Source organism: Naegleria lovaniensis, assembly GCF_003324165.1.
Source record: "Naegleria lovaniensis strain ATCC 30569 chromosome Unknown tig002, whole genome shotgun sequence".
NCBI classification, from domain to species: Eukaryota; Heterolobosea; class Eutetramitea; order Acrasida; family Naegleriidae; genus Naegleria; species Naegleria lovaniensis.
In genome coordinates this window covers 1,042,393-1,060,118 of record NW_025407824.1, presented here as the reverse complement: position 1 = coordinate 1,060,118, position 17,726 = coordinate 1,042,393, and the positions used below count along the sequence as shown (strand labels likewise).

At 37.4% G+C, this 17,726-nt stretch overlaps 8 protein-coding genes across 8 annotated transcripts; 6 read left to right on the top strand and 2 right to left on the bottom strand.

The window, feature by feature from the left end:
• Positions 1-159: 159 nt before the first annotated feature.
• C9374_007302 (uncharacterized protein) lies at positions 160-2,329 on the top strand (the record flags this gene model as incomplete). Its single annotated transcript, XM_044697254.1, has 2 exons — positions 160-1,817; positions 1,882-2,329. 2 exons carry the CDS (start codon positions 160-162, stop codon positions 2,327-2,329), a joined length of 2,106 nt encoding a protein of 701 aa, XP_044555665.1.
• Positions 2,330-2,379: 50 nt separating this feature from the next.
• On the top strand, positions 2,380-4,972 carry C9374_007301 (uncharacterized protein; the record flags this gene model as incomplete). The annotated part of the gene is made up of 2 exons (XM_044697253.1): positions 2,380-4,364; positions 4,447-4,972. 2 exons carry the CDS (start codon positions 2,380-2,382, stop codon positions 4,970-4,972), a joined length of 2,511 nt encoding a protein of 836 aa, XP_044555664.1.
• Positions 4,973-5,007: 35 nt separating this feature from the next.
• C9374_007300 (uncharacterized protein) lies at positions 5,008-8,104 on the bottom strand (the record flags this gene model as incomplete). The annotated part of the gene is made up of 2 exons (XM_044697252.1): positions 5,008-6,494; positions 6,619-8,104. 2 exons carry the CDS (start codon positions 8,102-8,104, stop codon positions 5,008-5,010), a joined length of 2,973 nt encoding a protein of 990 aa, XP_044555663.1.
• Positions 8,105-8,321: 217 nt separating this feature from the next.
• Positions 8,322-9,110, bottom strand: C9374_007299 (uncharacterized protein; the record flags this gene model as incomplete). The annotated part of the gene is made up of 1 exon (XM_044697250.1): positions 8,322-9,110. One exon carries the CDS (start codon positions 9,108-9,110, stop codon positions 8,322-8,324), a length of 789 nt encoding a protein of 262 aa, XP_044555662.1.
• Positions 9,111-9,560: 450 nt separating this feature from the next.
• Positions 9,561-11,510, top strand: C9374_007298 (uncharacterized protein; the record flags this gene model as incomplete). Its single annotated transcript, XM_044697249.1, has 1 exon — positions 9,561-11,510. One exon carries the CDS (start codon positions 9,561-9,563, stop codon positions 11,508-11,510), a length of 1,950 nt encoding a protein of 649 aa, XP_044555661.1.
• Positions 11,511-11,699: 189 nt separating this feature from the next.
• Positions 11,700-12,631, top strand: C9374_007297 (uncharacterized protein; the record flags this gene model as incomplete). Its single annotated transcript, XM_044697248.1, has 2 exons — positions 11,700-11,954; positions 12,011-12,631. The coding sequence occupies 2 exons, from the start codon at positions 11,700-11,702 to the stop codon at positions 12,629-12,631; spliced, it is 876 nt and encodes a 291-aa protein (XP_044555660.1).
• Positions 12,632-12,855: 224 nt separating this feature from the next.
• C9374_007296 (uncharacterized protein) lies at positions 12,856-15,600 on the top strand (the record flags this gene model as incomplete). Its single annotated transcript, XM_044697247.1, has 1 exon — positions 12,856-15,600. One exon carries the CDS (start codon positions 12,856-12,858, stop codon positions 15,598-15,600), a length of 2,745 nt encoding a protein of 914 aa, XP_044555659.1.
• Positions 15,601-15,844: 244 nt separating this feature from the next.
• On the top strand, positions 15,845-17,611 carry C9374_007295 (uncharacterized protein; the record flags this gene model as incomplete). The annotated part of the gene is made up of 1 exon (XM_044697246.1): positions 15,845-17,611. The coding sequence occupies one exon, from the start codon at positions 15,845-15,847 to the stop codon at positions 17,609-17,611; it is 1,767 nt and encodes a 588-aa protein (XP_044555658.1).
• Between the last annotated feature and the right edge of the window lie 115 nt (positions 17,612-17,726).

The following is a 17,726-nucleotide window of genomic DNA, read 5'->3' as shown; positions in this document are numbered from 1 at the left end:
TTTTTGTATTTGAAAATCAAACAAAGTCAAGTTCTTGGTTCTTTGACCTCAAGGAACAATGAACTAGATTGGTTGCAAGAGAAGAAAAAAAACATTCGCTGCTTGTTGGACATCTTGGATTCGAGTTGTAAATGAAGTTTTTTTTGAAATAACACAAAAATGCTCGACGATGATTGGAATATGAATCACACTTACTTGTTCCGACATTTACTTCCGAGAAGGAATGAGATTTTGAACTATATTCACGAATGGAGAGCATTGAATAGCAAGAATGATGAAGAAATATCACCACTGACCGAGAGGATGGAAGAAATTTTTAAATTTTGGACAAATTTTGACAACACTTCATCCGATACTTTGAAATATCCATCATTAATTATTGTGCAAGAAATTATGAAATTAATTTTGGAATTTTTAAATGAATTTTCATTCTTGTTTACTTTTGTAAATTCACAAAATGGGGATGCCTATGGCTCGAGCAAAGTACAAGACCACACTGACAGAGAAAGAGACAATCATTTACTTTACTTTTTATGGAAAGATAATTATTCAACAAGAGTTCCCAAAGCATGGAGAGAATATTTAGAGAAATGCTCAGATATTCAATTGATAGAATTGATGAATTTCACGCAACAAGAATATCACCAGCAAGAAGACTTCCAAAACTACACAGCCCAATATTTCTCAGACAATACAATACCATCATCATTTAGACGTTTTGTTCTTGGATGCAAACTATTGAGATTCCACAAAGTCATTCTACCAAGCGCTAAAGAAATTGTGAAATATTTGACAACGGATGAAACAAATCCAAAGCAATGCTTCAATGATTCCGACTCGTCGAGTGTGTTACATTGTCAGTACACCTCCTCGGAATGTCAAAATACAGAGCTCTTGAGACACATGTCACCAAAAAAAATTCATGAAATTGAGAGATTAGCTGAATTTATTAGCACGTTTTCACAACATACATTTTCCTCGAAATTGGATAATGATGACAATGAACAAATACCCACCATTCTAGATATTGGATCAGGAAAAGGATACCTTTCTCACGTACTCTTTGCCAAATATGGACTAAACATCATTGCTGTCGATCATAATGAGCAGCTAGTTCAAAAAATTCAAGAAAAAACAAAAAAATTCGACAAATCAACCAGTCTCCGTTCAAAGCAAAACAAACAGCAGAAAAATCAACTCAAAGCAATTTCTTCTCACTTGGAATGCAACAGAGAGCAATTGTCAAAAATGGTCAATCAAATGTTAGAAACCACTCGCTCGATTTATCAGCACGATGACAGAAATGGTGGAAATAATTGTATTGTTGGTTTGCATACATGTGGAGATTTAACACCCATACTTTGTGACATGTATTTGAATGACACCGTATATACCAAGCAGAACAAGTCATTGATTCATTCTTTGGTGAATGTTGGATGTTGTTATCACAAACTCACTGAAACGTACCATGTACAAAAAGATGCAGGCCAGGTCAACATTCACTCGGACTCTTCACAAGCATTGACTCACTTCCACGGCTTTCCTCTTACATCGTTTGTCAATAATTATATTACATGCAATCTGAATGGATTTCAATTAACACGTTCTGGTCTAATTCTTGGATGTACGGAAAACAATATTTGGAATGTGAGAAATGTTACTAATGGAGACAATCACGAAACATCGAGAAACACATCTTACAAAGTGCAAGAGTACTGGAAAAGAAATGCATTTCGATGTGCCATGGAATATTTCTTACATGAGTATGTGGAAAAGAAAACAATTCCTCCAACAATACGTCGACCAGTAGTTTATAGGTTAGTTTTTTCCAATTCAAGTATTATGTTATTCATAACTCTTGTCTGTGGAATGAAACAATAGTTTTGGAAGTATATCAGATAACAATTTGAAAAGTTCAACTTTTGCAACAGATCACAATGGTCACAATGAAGACACAGATTTTTCCAAATATGCAACAAGTGTGTTAGTGAGACTCTATCAAACCAAAACTCTAGATCCATTGCTTCATGAACAAGAAATCATTGACATGGCCAGTACTCAACATTTTACAGCCTCTTTCAAACAACAATTGAATCATTTCTATTATCAGCAATGCCATGGAAATCATGAAACGTCACAAATTAAGAGTGTAGACATTTTCTGGACACTGCGAAGTATGATAGGGCCAGTCATTGAGTGCTTGATACTATTGGATCGATATTTATTTTTGAGTGGAACATCACGCGGTGGTGTGCAAGCAGATTTAGTTCAGTTGTTCGATGAAGATATTTCTCCACGAGGAATTGCCTTATTTGCCTATAAAAAGTAGTTTTTGTTGATAAGATGAATAATTGTTTTAATTGCAACCCTAAGAAAAAAATGAAGTCTTCATCAACGCTGCAGAAACCTGCAATTTCAAAAGCAAATAAGAAATCAGAGCCGTTGAATCCAACTAAAACACCAAGTGCAGAGATCCGAAAGGATGCAACCTCACCCTCTCATGCAACAATTACTAAAAAACGAAATTTAATGGAGGCTGAAGAACGACGATCTTGCGGCTCCTCCTCTTCAACAAGTCAAAAGAATGTTCAACAGTTGAATCAAAATAACCAATCAAAAACTTCAACACTTCCAAGATCATCCTCCACAACAACAACAACCACACGAAAAACATCAACAACACCCAATATTGACGAAATGGCACGGAGAGCTTTTTTATCGTCGGAACAACAATATTTGAATGAACTATCAAAGAGGAAACAACCATCCACTCCTCCATCAGCAAGCAAATCTGTTCCGAGTGTAGATAATTTATTTAAAATTTCTAAAGATGTGTTGCATGAAAGAGTGGATAAACCTGACGAAAAGGAATTATTGGCTGGTGCAAGTGATTTGGAAGCAGTGATCATTGTTTCGACGGAGGCTCATATTAAAACAACTCCATCTCCAGTGTCCTTGGACCCCAATCATTGTCACTTTTCAATTTTGGAGCAACTGCAACAACGAATACCGATAGTTAAAAAACATGTGGAGTATATTAGAAATAAGGTCCTGGAAGAGGCAAGCCTGCCAAAATCCAAGCTGAAACAACCTTCGAAAAAAACGAAACAAGCTATTGCCAACCAAAAAGCATTTGAAAAATCACCGATCGAGTTGCCAATGATTACCAGTACACGCATGGCAAGACGGAAAATTACACGAATTGAACCCATCTCGTCTAAAACCACCAATCACACAAAAATAGGTCAAAATATTGTCCTACCCTATGAATTGGTCATTAACATATTTTCATTTCTTCCTTGGAAAGAGTTGTATACTGTCATTATGAGGGTTTCTAAAAATTGGAAAGAGTTTGTGACTGAATACGAATATTTCATTATATGTGAACACAGCCGTTTGAATTTTTTCTCCGCAAGCCAAGTATTAATTTGTTCCGGTTGTTACAATGAAGTACCTGAACTCTGTAAAGCATGCTCTCAATGTTCTAACTCTATTGATGATCATGAAGACTCTGATGAATTGTCTGCAACATCACCCGAGATATATTATAAGCGAAGATTGCAAGCAAAAGTCGACAAATGGATACTGAATTATTGGAAAAAACATCGAGAACAAATCGATGAGATGAACAGGGAACCAGTCACCATTTTGACAAGTGATGCTAATGAAAACCCCGTTAATGAACCACGTTCTACGCCATCATTGGACATTTCTATTCGCTCTCTTTCACAGAAATGCAAGGAATATATAATTTCTCAAATTTTTCCAAATACTTGGCATTTGACAGGAAAAGGACTGACTTTACCATTTGTATCAATGTTTAGAGAACAGTTATCGTGTTTACATTATTTTCCAGCTGAAAGTGAAGAAAACAAACAAAATACTATTTCTCTCGAAAGCAAAACGAAGAAAAAGAAGAAGAATACAGAAAAAACTAAGACACCAATTTCAGAACTCGTTACTAATTTTACATTTCCAAAATTGACACAAATTTTTTGGAGCAACTCAACCCTATTAGACGCCATGTCTTTGAATTATACCACTGTTTCTAATTTTCATCAAATGTTTGCAAATGTTGAAAAATTTATTTCCACCCAGTCCTTATTTTTTTCTTTGGACATTTCGAAACTATTTGATAGCAATATGAACCGATTGAGAATTTTGGATTTAAGCCAATGCAAATTATTACAAAACTATCAGCTTGAAATACTTGCTAGAACAATAGGAGAGCATGCCAGAAAATGTGAATCTGATATAGTGGATGAAAGAAAATGTTTACGAAAGGTTAATTTATCAGGATGTGGATCAATCACTCAAAACGGACTTCACGCATTGGCAGAGCATTGTGGTCGAACTATCAAATGGTAAGTTGAAAGTATTCAACCATTCGTCGTCTTTACTGTTTCTGAAATACAATCATTTTGGCATTATTCATTTCAAAAATAGTCTCCATTTAAATACGTATCCAAACTGTAAAGAGATTAGTTTGAACCAAATACCTGCAACATTTGAAGAATTAGAGGAGTTGTCTCTCGAAGGAAATTATTCATTCCACTCGTTGGCAAACCTTGTGAATGCATTAGTAAGATGTAAATTTGGGAGCAAGCTGAAGATTTTGAATATCAAAAGCACCTTCATAATGCCACACCATAACGAACTAGTAAGGAAAGGAGTTGCTTCTTCAATCACGCAAACCACCACCAGTAGTTCTTCATCAGCTTTAACTCCCTCCCCAATCATCGATCTCAAGCACCAATTGGTTCGAATTTTTGATTGGATGCTCCCCAAACAACTCGAAGCAGTCAAGAAGTGTGATTTGAAATTGGTCTTGACAGATTTAGGAGAGTTTTATTACCAAAGGAATCACAAGAGAAATACCTCTTCTAGATTCGTGTGGCGAAACCGAGTTCATCCATTTGAAGCTGTAGCCATGTCAAGATCTGCTAGTGGATGTTATTTGGAACAAATTTAATAAATTATGGTGGTATTGAAATAATAATCTTTCGCTTAGTGAATAATCACATCCTTAGTTTCTACTGCAAATCTTGGTATTACCGAAACAATAAATCCAAAGAAGGTAGCAATGGAAATACATGATAGTACAATAAGTGGATTCACTCCTTGTGACACAATTAATCCAACTAAAAATGGGAAAATGGCTGTACCAAATCGTCCGCAGTTATATGTAAATCCTGATCCTCTTCCTCTCAACTCCATTGGAAATAATTCAGGTAAATAAAAAGTAAAGCTTCCAAAAGCACCAAAAACAAAAACTCCTACTGGAAACATTAAACTGAATCTAAGTACTGGAGACATGTCAGGAATTCCAAATGCCACAACAATAGATACTGTAGCAAAAAAGAAGTAAATTCTATACACCCACAATCGTCCAAACTTGGTAGCAATGGGAATTACCATCAAAGTTCCAATCAGTCCTCCAAAATTAAATAACATATTTCCAAGTACCGAGTATAAATCTTGATAATGCTTCTTTTCATCAGGGTCTTTGTAATTGGAAGCTAGATAAGTACTCAAAATTGGTATAAAAGTACTAATACACCACCACGAGATTAATGCAGGACATACAAATAAAATAGAACTAATAGTTCTTCGTCTCAAATCTGCATTAGAAAATAAATCCAAATAGGACTTTCCTTTTCGTTTTTTCTTGAGTGGTTGTTGTGAACTAGTCGTAGAGAGATCAGATTCACTTCGAGTGAATGGAAGGGTTTCAAACTTTTCTCCATTCAAATTTCCGTTCGCATGGGTGGGAGTTCCAAGATCAATTTCTTTCATGTCATCTTCGGAATTGGTTGAAACTGTTGGCGAGTCATCATTTCCAGAAGATGGACTTGCAAGAATTGAATTTGCATACGATCGAATAGGAGTTGGTAATTTTTGTTCATCCTCGTTCAGATTAGTATGAGGATTCGACGTGTTTGCATTCTCTTGTTGTTCATGCTCTTCCTTCTCTCTTCGTTGTTGTTCGACCCATGAATCTGGCTCCTTCACACAAATACGAATGAAAATTCCAACAATGGTTGGAATGACACCAATGGCAAAAAGTATTCTCCATGAAAGCCACACAGGAATGGGTCCTCCTGTAATGACTGGTGCATTAATACCTTCACTCATAATCGTGTCAGTAGATGTTACAAAATCCATCATTGCATGTATGGTAGAATTTGTGACAGTTCCGTTCACTGGTGGTCCTGTTCGTTGAAGTAACACACTCGTAATTAAATAATTGACAGCAAATGAGGCCATACTTCCAATAGGTGCAGCAGTGTAAAGAACAACACCACCAATGACTCGCTTTTCTATTGGTAATGTTTCACTGATGAGGGCTGCTCCTGCGGACCACTCTCCTCCAATGCCCAAACTAGCAATAAATCGTAAAATCACTAGCACACTAATGTGGAAAGAAAAGGCAGCTAAAAACGTGCCAATACTATACACAACAATTGTTATCATCATTGTTTTCGATCGTCCAACTGTTGTAAATTATTTTCATCAATTTAAGGATCATAGAAATTATACGTGAGAAAAGAATCCAAAAAGTGAGATAAAATAAAAAATTTCACACAAGGTGTCACTAGACGCCACACAACTACAAACCTCTATCTGTTAACCATCCGAAAAATACGCCTCCACAGCCCCAACCAAATAACAATACACTACTCAATATACTGCTCCATAATGCAGTCTGTTCTTTAGCAGCAGTAGATGTCAGTTGATCGTCTGCGAAACCTAATAAATTAGGAATACAAATGGGAGCTGCATAACTGAATAGCACTCCATCAAAAATGTCAAAGGCCCAACCAAGCCAAGCTGAGGCCAATACCAAATATTGATACCCAGTTAAGCCGAATAATCTCTTCTTTCCATCATGAGTTTTAAATTCATCATCCTCGTTGTTATCAAAATTGTCATTGCGTAGCGAATGATCCATTGGTGAGAGATCACTTTGATTCACACCATTGCTATATTTGCTAGGTATTACTTCACCATTTGTAGAAGTCTCAGAATTTTTGCTGTTGTAGAGATGAAAGGGAATTTGGGGAGGTAGTTGATTATTTTTTGTGTCTTGCATGGCAGAAGTGGTTGATGGTGAAAAATTATTCACCACAGTGTTAGTTGAAGGGGAATTAAAGTCCAATGTTTTCTTTGTGTCGTCCTCGCTTGGTGATGCAGGAATTACTGTCACTGGAAATAAAATATCATTATCTGAGAATCGTACTTTCTTCTTTTGCGAGCTATTTCTTTTTGATTTCATTTTCACAAAATTGTTGTCTTGCATGACAGGAGTAGTGACACGAACATTATTTAACTCATCCATCATGCTGTCGTTATTGTTGGCATTCAAGTCGAGAGGTTGGTCTAACACCATCGAAGAAGTGTCAACAGAAAGCATGGCAAATCCATCTTCAAAATTCATTTCTTCGGGGTGTGTTGGTGATAATATAACGTCAAAGGGATGTATGGAATTGGGTGGAGATAGGACGTTGTTAGATACTGGTTGAATGGGTGAGACTTGGGACTCTTCAAATATATGATCGATGGACTCGAGTTGTATAGAATTCATAGGATCTGACGATGTAGTCATGGTACTAGAGGTGGAAATGTCTTGTGGCAAGTAATAACGGTCATCACGATGAAGGTATCGTGGTGGCAAACCATAGGGTCCTGACGACGTGTTCGGTGATTTGTTGGATACGGAACTATTTCCAACAGCCCCGAAAATATTATTATATCCATCATCCTCATCATTGTCACTCATCGTGAATGATGTTCGTCTGGGTGGCATACTGTCTCTTGTTATGTCATCACGGTTATTATTTTCCTTCTCAAATGAAAAACTACCATTCATGACATCCTCCTCCTCATCATCCGAATAATAAAATCCATTTCCTCCACCAAGATCCTCTTGTTCATCAACGACCGGTCGTCCCAAATTCAATCCTACATCCTCCGAATGCGATGATGATGACGATGGTTGAAAATAATCATTCCTCGTCGTATGAATATCATCGTTATCATTATTGAAATATCCAACAACATCATTCTCATCATTATTTTCCTCTCCTCCTACTGGTCCATTCATTTTTTTGCTCGCATCATAACAAAAGAGGTCGGAGTTCAAGAGATCCGTTCTAGGCCGAGAAGAATCAGTTATTCATATTCTGTTCTTGTTACACAGGAACACAGAAGGCTGGTGAAATCATCATTGGTTGTTTGTTTGTTGTTTTTTATTTACATTTTTATTGTACAGAATGATGATCATCATAAAGATGATTAAAGGCTTGACCACCATTATATGATTAATTCAACCAAGATTGACATGAAGTAATTTGAGTACTTTGTCCTCGATTGAGATATCGAGTGGGTGGGAATCTCATGGTTTCACGCATTGCTACTTGAGATCTTCCAAAGAATGGATCTTGCATGGGTGCCAAGAAGGTTCCAACACTTTCACCAACTCCCCACTCAGGACTCTCCAAATTGAAATCAATGGTTCTGGCCCAATCCAAATTTCCCATATTATCACGCCAAGCATCTAAGAAACGTTGAGAAGTTGCCTTGATTGGAGCAGTGAATGCAGTTCCATTATTTACATACAACATTGTATAGTATCCATATTGTGCGAGGGAATCCTTGTTGATGGGAGCATTGGTGAATGGATCGATTGCACTTGAATCCAAAGCAACCAATGTCATGAAATCAGCATAGACTCTAATGAGAGGTGAACCAAAGAATCGACTCTTGGTTGTGGTAGCTCCATAAACATGATATCCTTCGAATGAACCTGATTCCAACCGAAAGTTAGTTGGTACATTCGATGAATTGGTAAAATCAATATTGAAACGAGTTTTGAAGAATTGTAAAGCTTCTTGTTGTTTGGCTAATGGAAAACGAGTGGTATTGAGTGGTAATTCGACACGTCTTGGAACTAGTTCAAAAGGAATGGTATCATCATAGAGCAATAATAATTCAGCATCGTAGAGTTGAGAAAGATCACAGTTCACTTGAGCCTGTACCAAGCACACCCGTTGTTGAGAAAGTGTGAAATAAATACAGAGAATGAAGGACAAAAGTAACGACAATTTCATAGTTGTATTAAAAACGACGGTTCTGTGTTCGTTGTGTTTTTTAAATAGTTACAACAATATTGAACGTGCAAATAACATTTGACACAAAAGGGAGAAATGAAATGGTCGTAAGCCAAAAAGGCATTGCGACCCAACCAACACAGCAATGATTCCGCAATATTAGAAGGATCCCTACTGCTATGGTCAAATCAAAAAAATGTACAGAATTTCCTTATCTGGTGAGCAAGACCAATTTTCAATGGTGACATTTAGATTTTTTCCACACTTGAGTGAAACACTTCATCATGTGCGATCTTGAACATTTGATCAGATACGCTTCAAAGCAAAAAACTAAAAAAAACAAATCAACTTACCTTTGTATTCTATTCGCTCTGTATTGCCAACTTTTGCAGTTAGAGGTTCAGAGCTCTTGTACTTTTACCTTTGTAAATTATTATTATCCCCTGTACAATGTCTGTATTATATTCTCCTCGTGATTCACGCCCAATATTGAGCGTGATCGCTCTGCTTGTTTGCTTGTGCTGCTCTTTGCTTGTTCACGCTCAACAAGATTTCAAGACCACTACCAATCCATTCGAGTATACCACTCAATTCCAACTCTCGATTGTTGCTGATACCAGTGCTGTTTTAGGTCCAGTTACTAGATATCCAGATGCGCATGAAAAGGCTACTTCATTCTTTAGAAATCAATATGGTGTGGATATTTCAGAGGGTGGTGCTAAATTACCTCGAGGTGCTCAAGTAATGGAAGGCTCATCATCCACTTATGTGGTGAATTATGCCAAAGTGAAAGGCTTCCCTGTGGTGGCTGGTTCTCAAGATTTGGGTGTTCATGATGATACCATCTCAGTCATGTTGACTGAACCTACCGTGGTTCATGGAGCTTATGGTGGTCCCAATGGTACATGGGCTCCTGCCAACTCGGTCTTGATTTTCGGTTACTATACCTTCTTTTATAAGAACAATGGTTCTGTTGCCTTCCCAAGAGTTACTTTCATGGGTGAAATGCCAATGCAATTCATGCCTGATGGAACTCTCTTGGTGGATTGTCGTTTGAAGAGTGTGGTTTGGGGTGAAGGAATGGCCCGTGGAATTGTGACTTATGCTTTTGATCCTGTTGAAAACAAGCCTTACGTGAGAGTCTTCAGCTCTCATACCTATCCATCGATTCAGAGTGATGTGGCTCCCAAGTGTGCGTATCATACCACTGAACGATTTGCCTATAAGGAAGATTTCGTTTCGAAATGGAACAATGTCTTGTTAAGTATTGTTCGTTCAAGAAAGACTGCTCCTCCTGTTGCTGCACGTGCCATGGCCATTCTCAATTCTGCGGTTGATGATGCCTTGTCGACCTGCAAGAGAAAACGATTCAGCTCTCGAAAGTGCTCTCAAGGAACCTTGATTGCTACCATCTCTCATGCTGCGTATCGTGTGTTAGCTAGTTTATTCCCTGATGAAATTGAGTGTTTTACTGTGGCTTTGAAGAGAGCTTTGGAACATTCTCTCGTTGCTGCTTTGAGTAAGAATGATTTGGAAGATATCAAGAGAAGTGCTGTGTTAGTGGCTGATCGTGTCTTACGTTGTCGTGATAACGATGGTTCCAATGATTTTGTCGATTATCAATTCTCTGAGGCTGAGAATGCTTGGAAACCAACAGCACCAGCCTATCAACGATTCCCTTCATTGCCACAATGGGCAAAGGTGGATCCATTCGCCATCAATGAGGTATCAAGTTACAGACAAGGTGCTCCTCCAGCCATCGGTTCTCCTCAATATGAAGCTGATTTGTTGGAAGTTCAAACATTGGGAGCAAACAATAGTGCTGTTCGAACCTTTGATCAGAGAAGAATTGCACTATTCTGGGCTGATGGTGCTGGTACTGCAACTCCACCTGGACATTGGCTTGTCATTACTCAGAGTGTCATTCGTCAACGAGGTTTATCCGATTTGTACAAAATTTCTGCACTCTTCAAGTTGGTGAGTGTGGCTGTTGCTGATGCAGGCATTGTTGCTTGGGATCACAAATATTATTACAATACTTTGAGACCATTCACTGCCATTGCTCAAAGAAATAGAAATTCAAATTGGTGGCCATTCATTCCAACTCCTCCTTTCCCTGAGTATGTGAGTGGACATTCGACCTTCTCTGCTGCGGCTGCTCGTGTCTTGAGTCTTGCATTGGGTACTGATGATATTCAATTCGAGACTGTTTCTGAAGGGTATATTCAACATGTGAGAACATTCTCAAGTTTTTCCAGTGCTGCCAAGGAAGCTGGTAAATCAAGAATTTACGGAGGTATTCACTTTGAATATGGAAATAAGGCTGGTTTCAATGCTGGTGTTGCAGTTGGTAATACTGTATTCAATGTCTTGTGCAATGGAGGTTCATGTATGAATTAAATATTGTGTATTCTAATAAAATCGACCTCGCATAATTCGATCATCCCAACCTGCCGTCATCCTTTCGGAAACAAAAAATGAAACATGAAGGCGCAAACTACTTCTCTGTTGAACGTATTTTTTCATCATGTCCAACAAGTGAAACGGAAATACTTGAAGGAATTATTGCAGAAAATAATATTTGAAACAATGATTGCAAGAAATATTATTATAATACCGAAACATATCAAGCACAATAACAAGTCAAATTCCGAAGAGATGGTGTTCCGAAAATTAAACGATGATGAAGCGTTTAATAATGTAAATGCAATGAATATTATTTTGGAGGAGTATTATTTGGACTATTTCATGATGCCTTCTACTTTTTACGACGAGTGTTGCAATATTGGATTTTGTTTTATTGATGACGACCATTTGAAATTTCAAACTCCTTATTGTTGGAAGGTGTGTTTGTAACTATAATGATGAATCATAATACCATTCTCCAAAATATGAAATAGTACATTTATAGAGGTTTAAATTCTATTCGAAAAATCACTGAGAGTTCAACACATCAATCCCAAGAAGAAATGAAACTTCTTTTGCATTTATTTGGGTGCCCCAACCCTCAAACTCTGAAACGCATTGGAAACAAATTATTTAAACTTTTATTCGAAAACTCTCAACATGTCAGCAAAGATTCGAAATTAAGGGAACGCAATTTCGAAGAAATTCCATTCTCGTTAAAATTCGAAAAAGTTATTGAAGAAACAAGTTATCAAATTTTCAAATATTTCACTCCAGACGGAAAGCGCTTGTTTTGGAATACTAGAGCAGCGGCGACAATTTTTCAACAATTGTGGCATCATGGAATTCCATTGCAAGAGGAGTCTGTTTCCCTTCTAGAAGAGTCTCCTCAACACTCACCTTCATTACTTCAAATTATCAGATTGTTACTGGACCTTTTCGTAATACCATACGATCGTGGAGTAGAAACGAACACAGAGAGTGATGACATGGTGGAAGAGACGCAACATAATGACACCCTTATTTTGAAAGTTCTCAATCCAATCGAACTTACCATCATCTGCAAAGCCTTTCTTAAAATACATCAGCTCATTTCAATTCTATTGATACGATAGGAAATGAACCACCGAGAGGTGTTTACTTAACAAGATCATATTGTTAAAACTTCAAAACATTATTTTGTAAAGAGAGGCAATCATTCCTTCATGCGGCTGTTTGCAAGATATAAACCCTTATAGATTCGTTCTTTTGTTTCAAGCGGAACTCTTTTTGTGTACATTCTTTAAATCCAATTGATCAATTCTGTGACGAAAGCTGTGGGAATTAAAATTACAAAAAAATGGATCACGAAGAACAAGAGGCTGCAGTTCTTCAGAACAACTCCACACCGATTCTTGATTCCTCAGTTGCCATAACAGCCATTTCTACTACTACGGATGACGGGAATGTTGGTAGTGGACAACAACAGCTTGAGGGTAATTCTCCTCCGACCAATACCGATGAATCATCAACCCAAATATTATCATCAAACAATGCTGAAAATGTAAATTCATCAACACCACCAACAATATCAACATCGGCATTCGGCTCTAACCAAATTCCACGACCTCTCTCGGTAGGATCCCTTTCAAAATCACCGCAAGGACTCTACATACGAACTACGGCATCTCACGCTCATTCATCTTACGATTTATTTGCTACATCAGCCAAAAACAATAACACAGCAACAGGAAATGATATTGCTATTAGCTTTGTACTTGCCAATAATAGTAGTGGCCTTTCACCAACCCTTCAACAAACTGCATCATCACGAATTTCGCCATCACTGGCTGCCACCAACACGGACGAGGATTTTTCATTCACTCCGCAATTTGTTGCCGGAAAACGGTCTAAACTCGGAATGATTCCATCAACAGCAGAGGCTTCTTGTGATCACATTAATTGTAGTCATAAAAGCTCCAAAGGAGGAAAATCTTTATGGAATAATATTTGGTTAAGACTAAAAAGAATACCAAAGTCCTTCTCTAAAGTATTTGGTGATGATGATAAATCCTCTTCTCCGAATAACTCACCCTTCTTTGGAGATGATCGTCACGCACCTCGAGGAAAAGGAAAAAAACAAGCATCCTTAATTTTGAAAGACATGACAAACCGTGTCGTGTTATTTGCCTCGTTGTTTGCCAAATGGATACGTACCTTAGTATTGATTATTGTAGCTTTTTTGTGGAAAATTGGTGTATCTTTCTCGAATGGAGAGTACAAAACCATGCTTTCCAAGAAGAAATTAATGGATCAATTATCTACAAAAAACATTTCACATTGGATACAGAGTATCAAAAATTTAAATCCAGATGCTGAATGGATTGTTGGATATGTGCAGCAATTTTTAATATTCTTTGTGCAGCCTTTGTCTCTGGCATCTGCGAGAAATTACAAGCTTACCACCCAACAACATGCACAGCTTAAAGTTCACTTCTTTGCGTGCATGCTCATTTTGGGATTTGGATTTCTTGAAGTAATGGTTGGGCTTTTCCACTATGGAAATACTCATTACCATGAGTCGAGTGCTAATGGAGGAGAAGAAGAGCTATACGTCACGAGTATGAGAAATCATGAATTTCTAGTTGGACTACTAATTTTGTTTTCAGGATTTTATTTATTGCATAGAGGATTCATGTTTTTAATTGACCTAATTGTAATATTTATGAAAACGACACAAGAACAAACATCACCAAACGGTGTGTGCATTTCAAAAAGCACACTCGAAGCTAAATCCAAAATGGATCAACAATCTTTAACTCCAACAAACCCTACTGTACAGATAGAATCTCCGTTGGAGTCTTCATCTTCATTAACTGAACAGTTAACGAATAACGAAGAGTCCTCATCTTCACTATCATCTACGTCTCGTCTCGTTGAAGAAGGAAAAACAAAATTAGATCCAATATTTGCACCGTACACATTTTCCTTATGGAAACGGTTACGTGTACTGTTACGATTTGCCAATGCCATGTATGCCACATTCCTTTCACTTAGCGTTTTGTCAGAAATGATACAATATGTATTAACAACGAAATTTGCATCAGAATCAACACCCCATACACAACAAGAGCCAAGACAATTGCAAGACATGAGCATTGGATTTTTCACACACACGATTGTAATATTTGGCTTGTTGGTTAATGGACTTTCAATTTATCTCTTTGGAAATTATTCACAAGATGGTGTTTCTGCAACATTTCAAAAGAAACATGAAGAGGCAGATCAAAGTGAATCTACAGGATTTTCATCATTTTTACAATCGCCTCCACCAGATATGAGAAGAGGCTCCGCTAGTGTAAGAGCAGCAAATAGATACAACAATTCTGCGAATGCAATGTGGTACAACACTTCTCCATGGTTCCAACAACAATTCTCGTCATTCAATGCTGCTCTAAATTCAGCACATTCCTCACTTGTTTACAAATTTTACAACTCTCTCATTACCTTTATTCGCTTAAAAATTCCACATGCCAGATTTTGGATTTATCGCATCATGAGAGAGGCTCATATTCACGCCGTGTTGTTTATTTACATGAGAGCAATTTATTATTCCACAGGTGGACTCATGTTCGATTTTATTTTGTGCTGTATGAGTACCATGACAAGCGTTTATTTTGTCGTTCCAGTACTGAAAGCCAATGGAAAAGTATTACTTCAGACAACACCAGAAAATTTGTGTACTCATTTAAATGCATGTGTCAAGGAAGTTTCAACCACCGTGGATGGAGTTTTAGAATGTCACAGCGAACACTTTTGGGCTCTCAATACTGCCTCATTGGATGAAGCAGATGAAGAAGAACTGATACAGGTTGACCCTGAGAAGAGAAAACAAGAATTGATCGCAACCATTAAGGTACGAATTGCCAATGATGTCCAAGTCGATCATCAACGGGTATTACAAGCTGTTCGAAAAATATTTTGCTCCAATGGCATTATTAAGGAACATAACTTGACTGTGCAAGTTGAGAAGAATACCATGCTGGGTTTAGAAAAGATTCATGACCTTGCACCAATGATTCCCTTAGGTGATGTTCATGTTTAATTCTTCCTTGTTAGAACGATTTCGAATAAGCGATTACAATAATTCGTACTAGATAAAATGTGTGAGAATTAATTCAGTGACAACTATTGCCCGAGAGCACACGTGAAGATATTAATTAAGGTTTAAGACAAACAAAAAGAACCACGAGCTCTTATTTTGTGCAAGAAAGACGCTCAAATGTCACTTGTCATTTGTTCTAACCAAAGAAAAAAAAACGTGAAATCATCTCTTCCCTCACATCAGAATGGATGACTATCAAATCCTCTCCACCATCGCTAAAACAGCCACCTCCAAAGTTCTTTTAGCCAGGCACATTCCCACTCAACAACTCTATGCCATCAAACAAATCAATGTTCCAAAACCATCCGATGATGATTGGGGTGCCGAAGAAGTAGTCGTGATTGCCTCCGACTCGGATGATGATAGTAACTACGATGACAGTAGTAGTAACGATGAACATGAACAAATTCACTCTTCTTCTCAAAAAGAACCACAACAACAACAACAACAACCATTATCCATTCAAGTTCCAACTGTTTCTTCGAATACAACTCCATCCACCAGTTCGACCAGTTTGAATAGTGCCCCGGAAAAAACAAATTCTTGGAAACGAAAACAACAGCAGCAGCAACAACATTCAAGTCCACGTGGTTCTCATTTAGGAGCCAAAATTGCATCAACACCTTCTCCGAGAAGAAACAATTTCACACAATCTTCGAATAATGTGACATTGGAAACGGCCTTCTCTGTGAAAATTGAAACTCAATGTGCATCTCCTCCTTCTCCAATTACGAGAAAGAGTAAAGGTATTTCGACATTTGTGGAAGATTTTGTGAATCAACATGTAGAATCCGATGATGATCAAGAGAGTGACGATGATTTGGATGAACAAGACGATTCCAACAAATTAATTTACAAAACACAAAATTTGACATTAAGTTTAGATGCCACTCATACCATGAGTGATAACGTGACAGGTGCTTTATTGAAAAATGAAAAAAAACTGTCGAGTGATAATTTAAATGTCTTTATTCCTACAAGCACAAATCAAACAAAGAAACAAGTCTCTCCTCAAGTTCAAATGACCATGAATGATATGATTCAAAAGAAAAAGAAACAAGAAATGAAATACATTCAAAACGAAATTCATGCCCTCCAAACGATTGCCAAAGGACCTTTTAAAATTTATGACACGTCGACGAACGGAAATTCCAAAGTGATGGAATGGCCATTTGGTGAAAAGCCAAAACGAATTAGTGATGAAGAGAAAATTGAAACCTTCTCGAAATATGTTTGTCAAATGAAAAAAGTGATTGAAGATCCAAAAGAGAACAAACTTTGTATTGTGTTGGAGTATGCAGATGGTGGTGATTTATTTAGTATTATTGAATATTATGATACACATGGGTCCTATGGAAGAATGAGAGAAGAGCAAGCACGTTACTATTTTAAACAAGTGGTTTGTGGTGTCTTGTATATGCATCGATGTGGAATTTGTCATCGAGATTTGAAACCAGAAAATATTCTAGTGACTCTTGATGAAAAGACAAAGATGAATTCTACCACAACTGCTAGTTCATCCTCTCAAACGAAAGCTTTCACACCTTCTCAAAACCATCATCCTGTGTTGAAAATAACAGATTATGGATTTTGTGGTATTTTGAAAAAACCAGGTGCTTCTTCTCAAACTCTCTTCGATGATGTTGTTGGTACTGAGAGCTGGTGTGCGCCTGAGGTTCTCAATCGACAACGATACGATGGAAGAAAGGCAGATATTTGGTCATTGGGATGCATTTTATTTGCTCTCTTGACAGGATGTTTTGCATTTGATCATGATGACATTCACGAATTGCATCGAATGATTGAAGATGTGAAAATTCAATTTCCTTCGTTTATTAATAAGGAAACCAAGGACTTTATCTTGGCCATGATTTGTAAGGATCCAAAACAGAGATTGACCATTGAAGAAGTGTATGATCATCCTTGGATGAAGAAGGGAGCTTATTTGTAGAGTGAGAACATCATTTTCGAATAAATTTTATCACGCATTTTCTTCAAGTCGTTCCATGTCCTAATTCAAACACACCCACCCTAATTGAAATCACATTATTAGGAGAATTCACCAG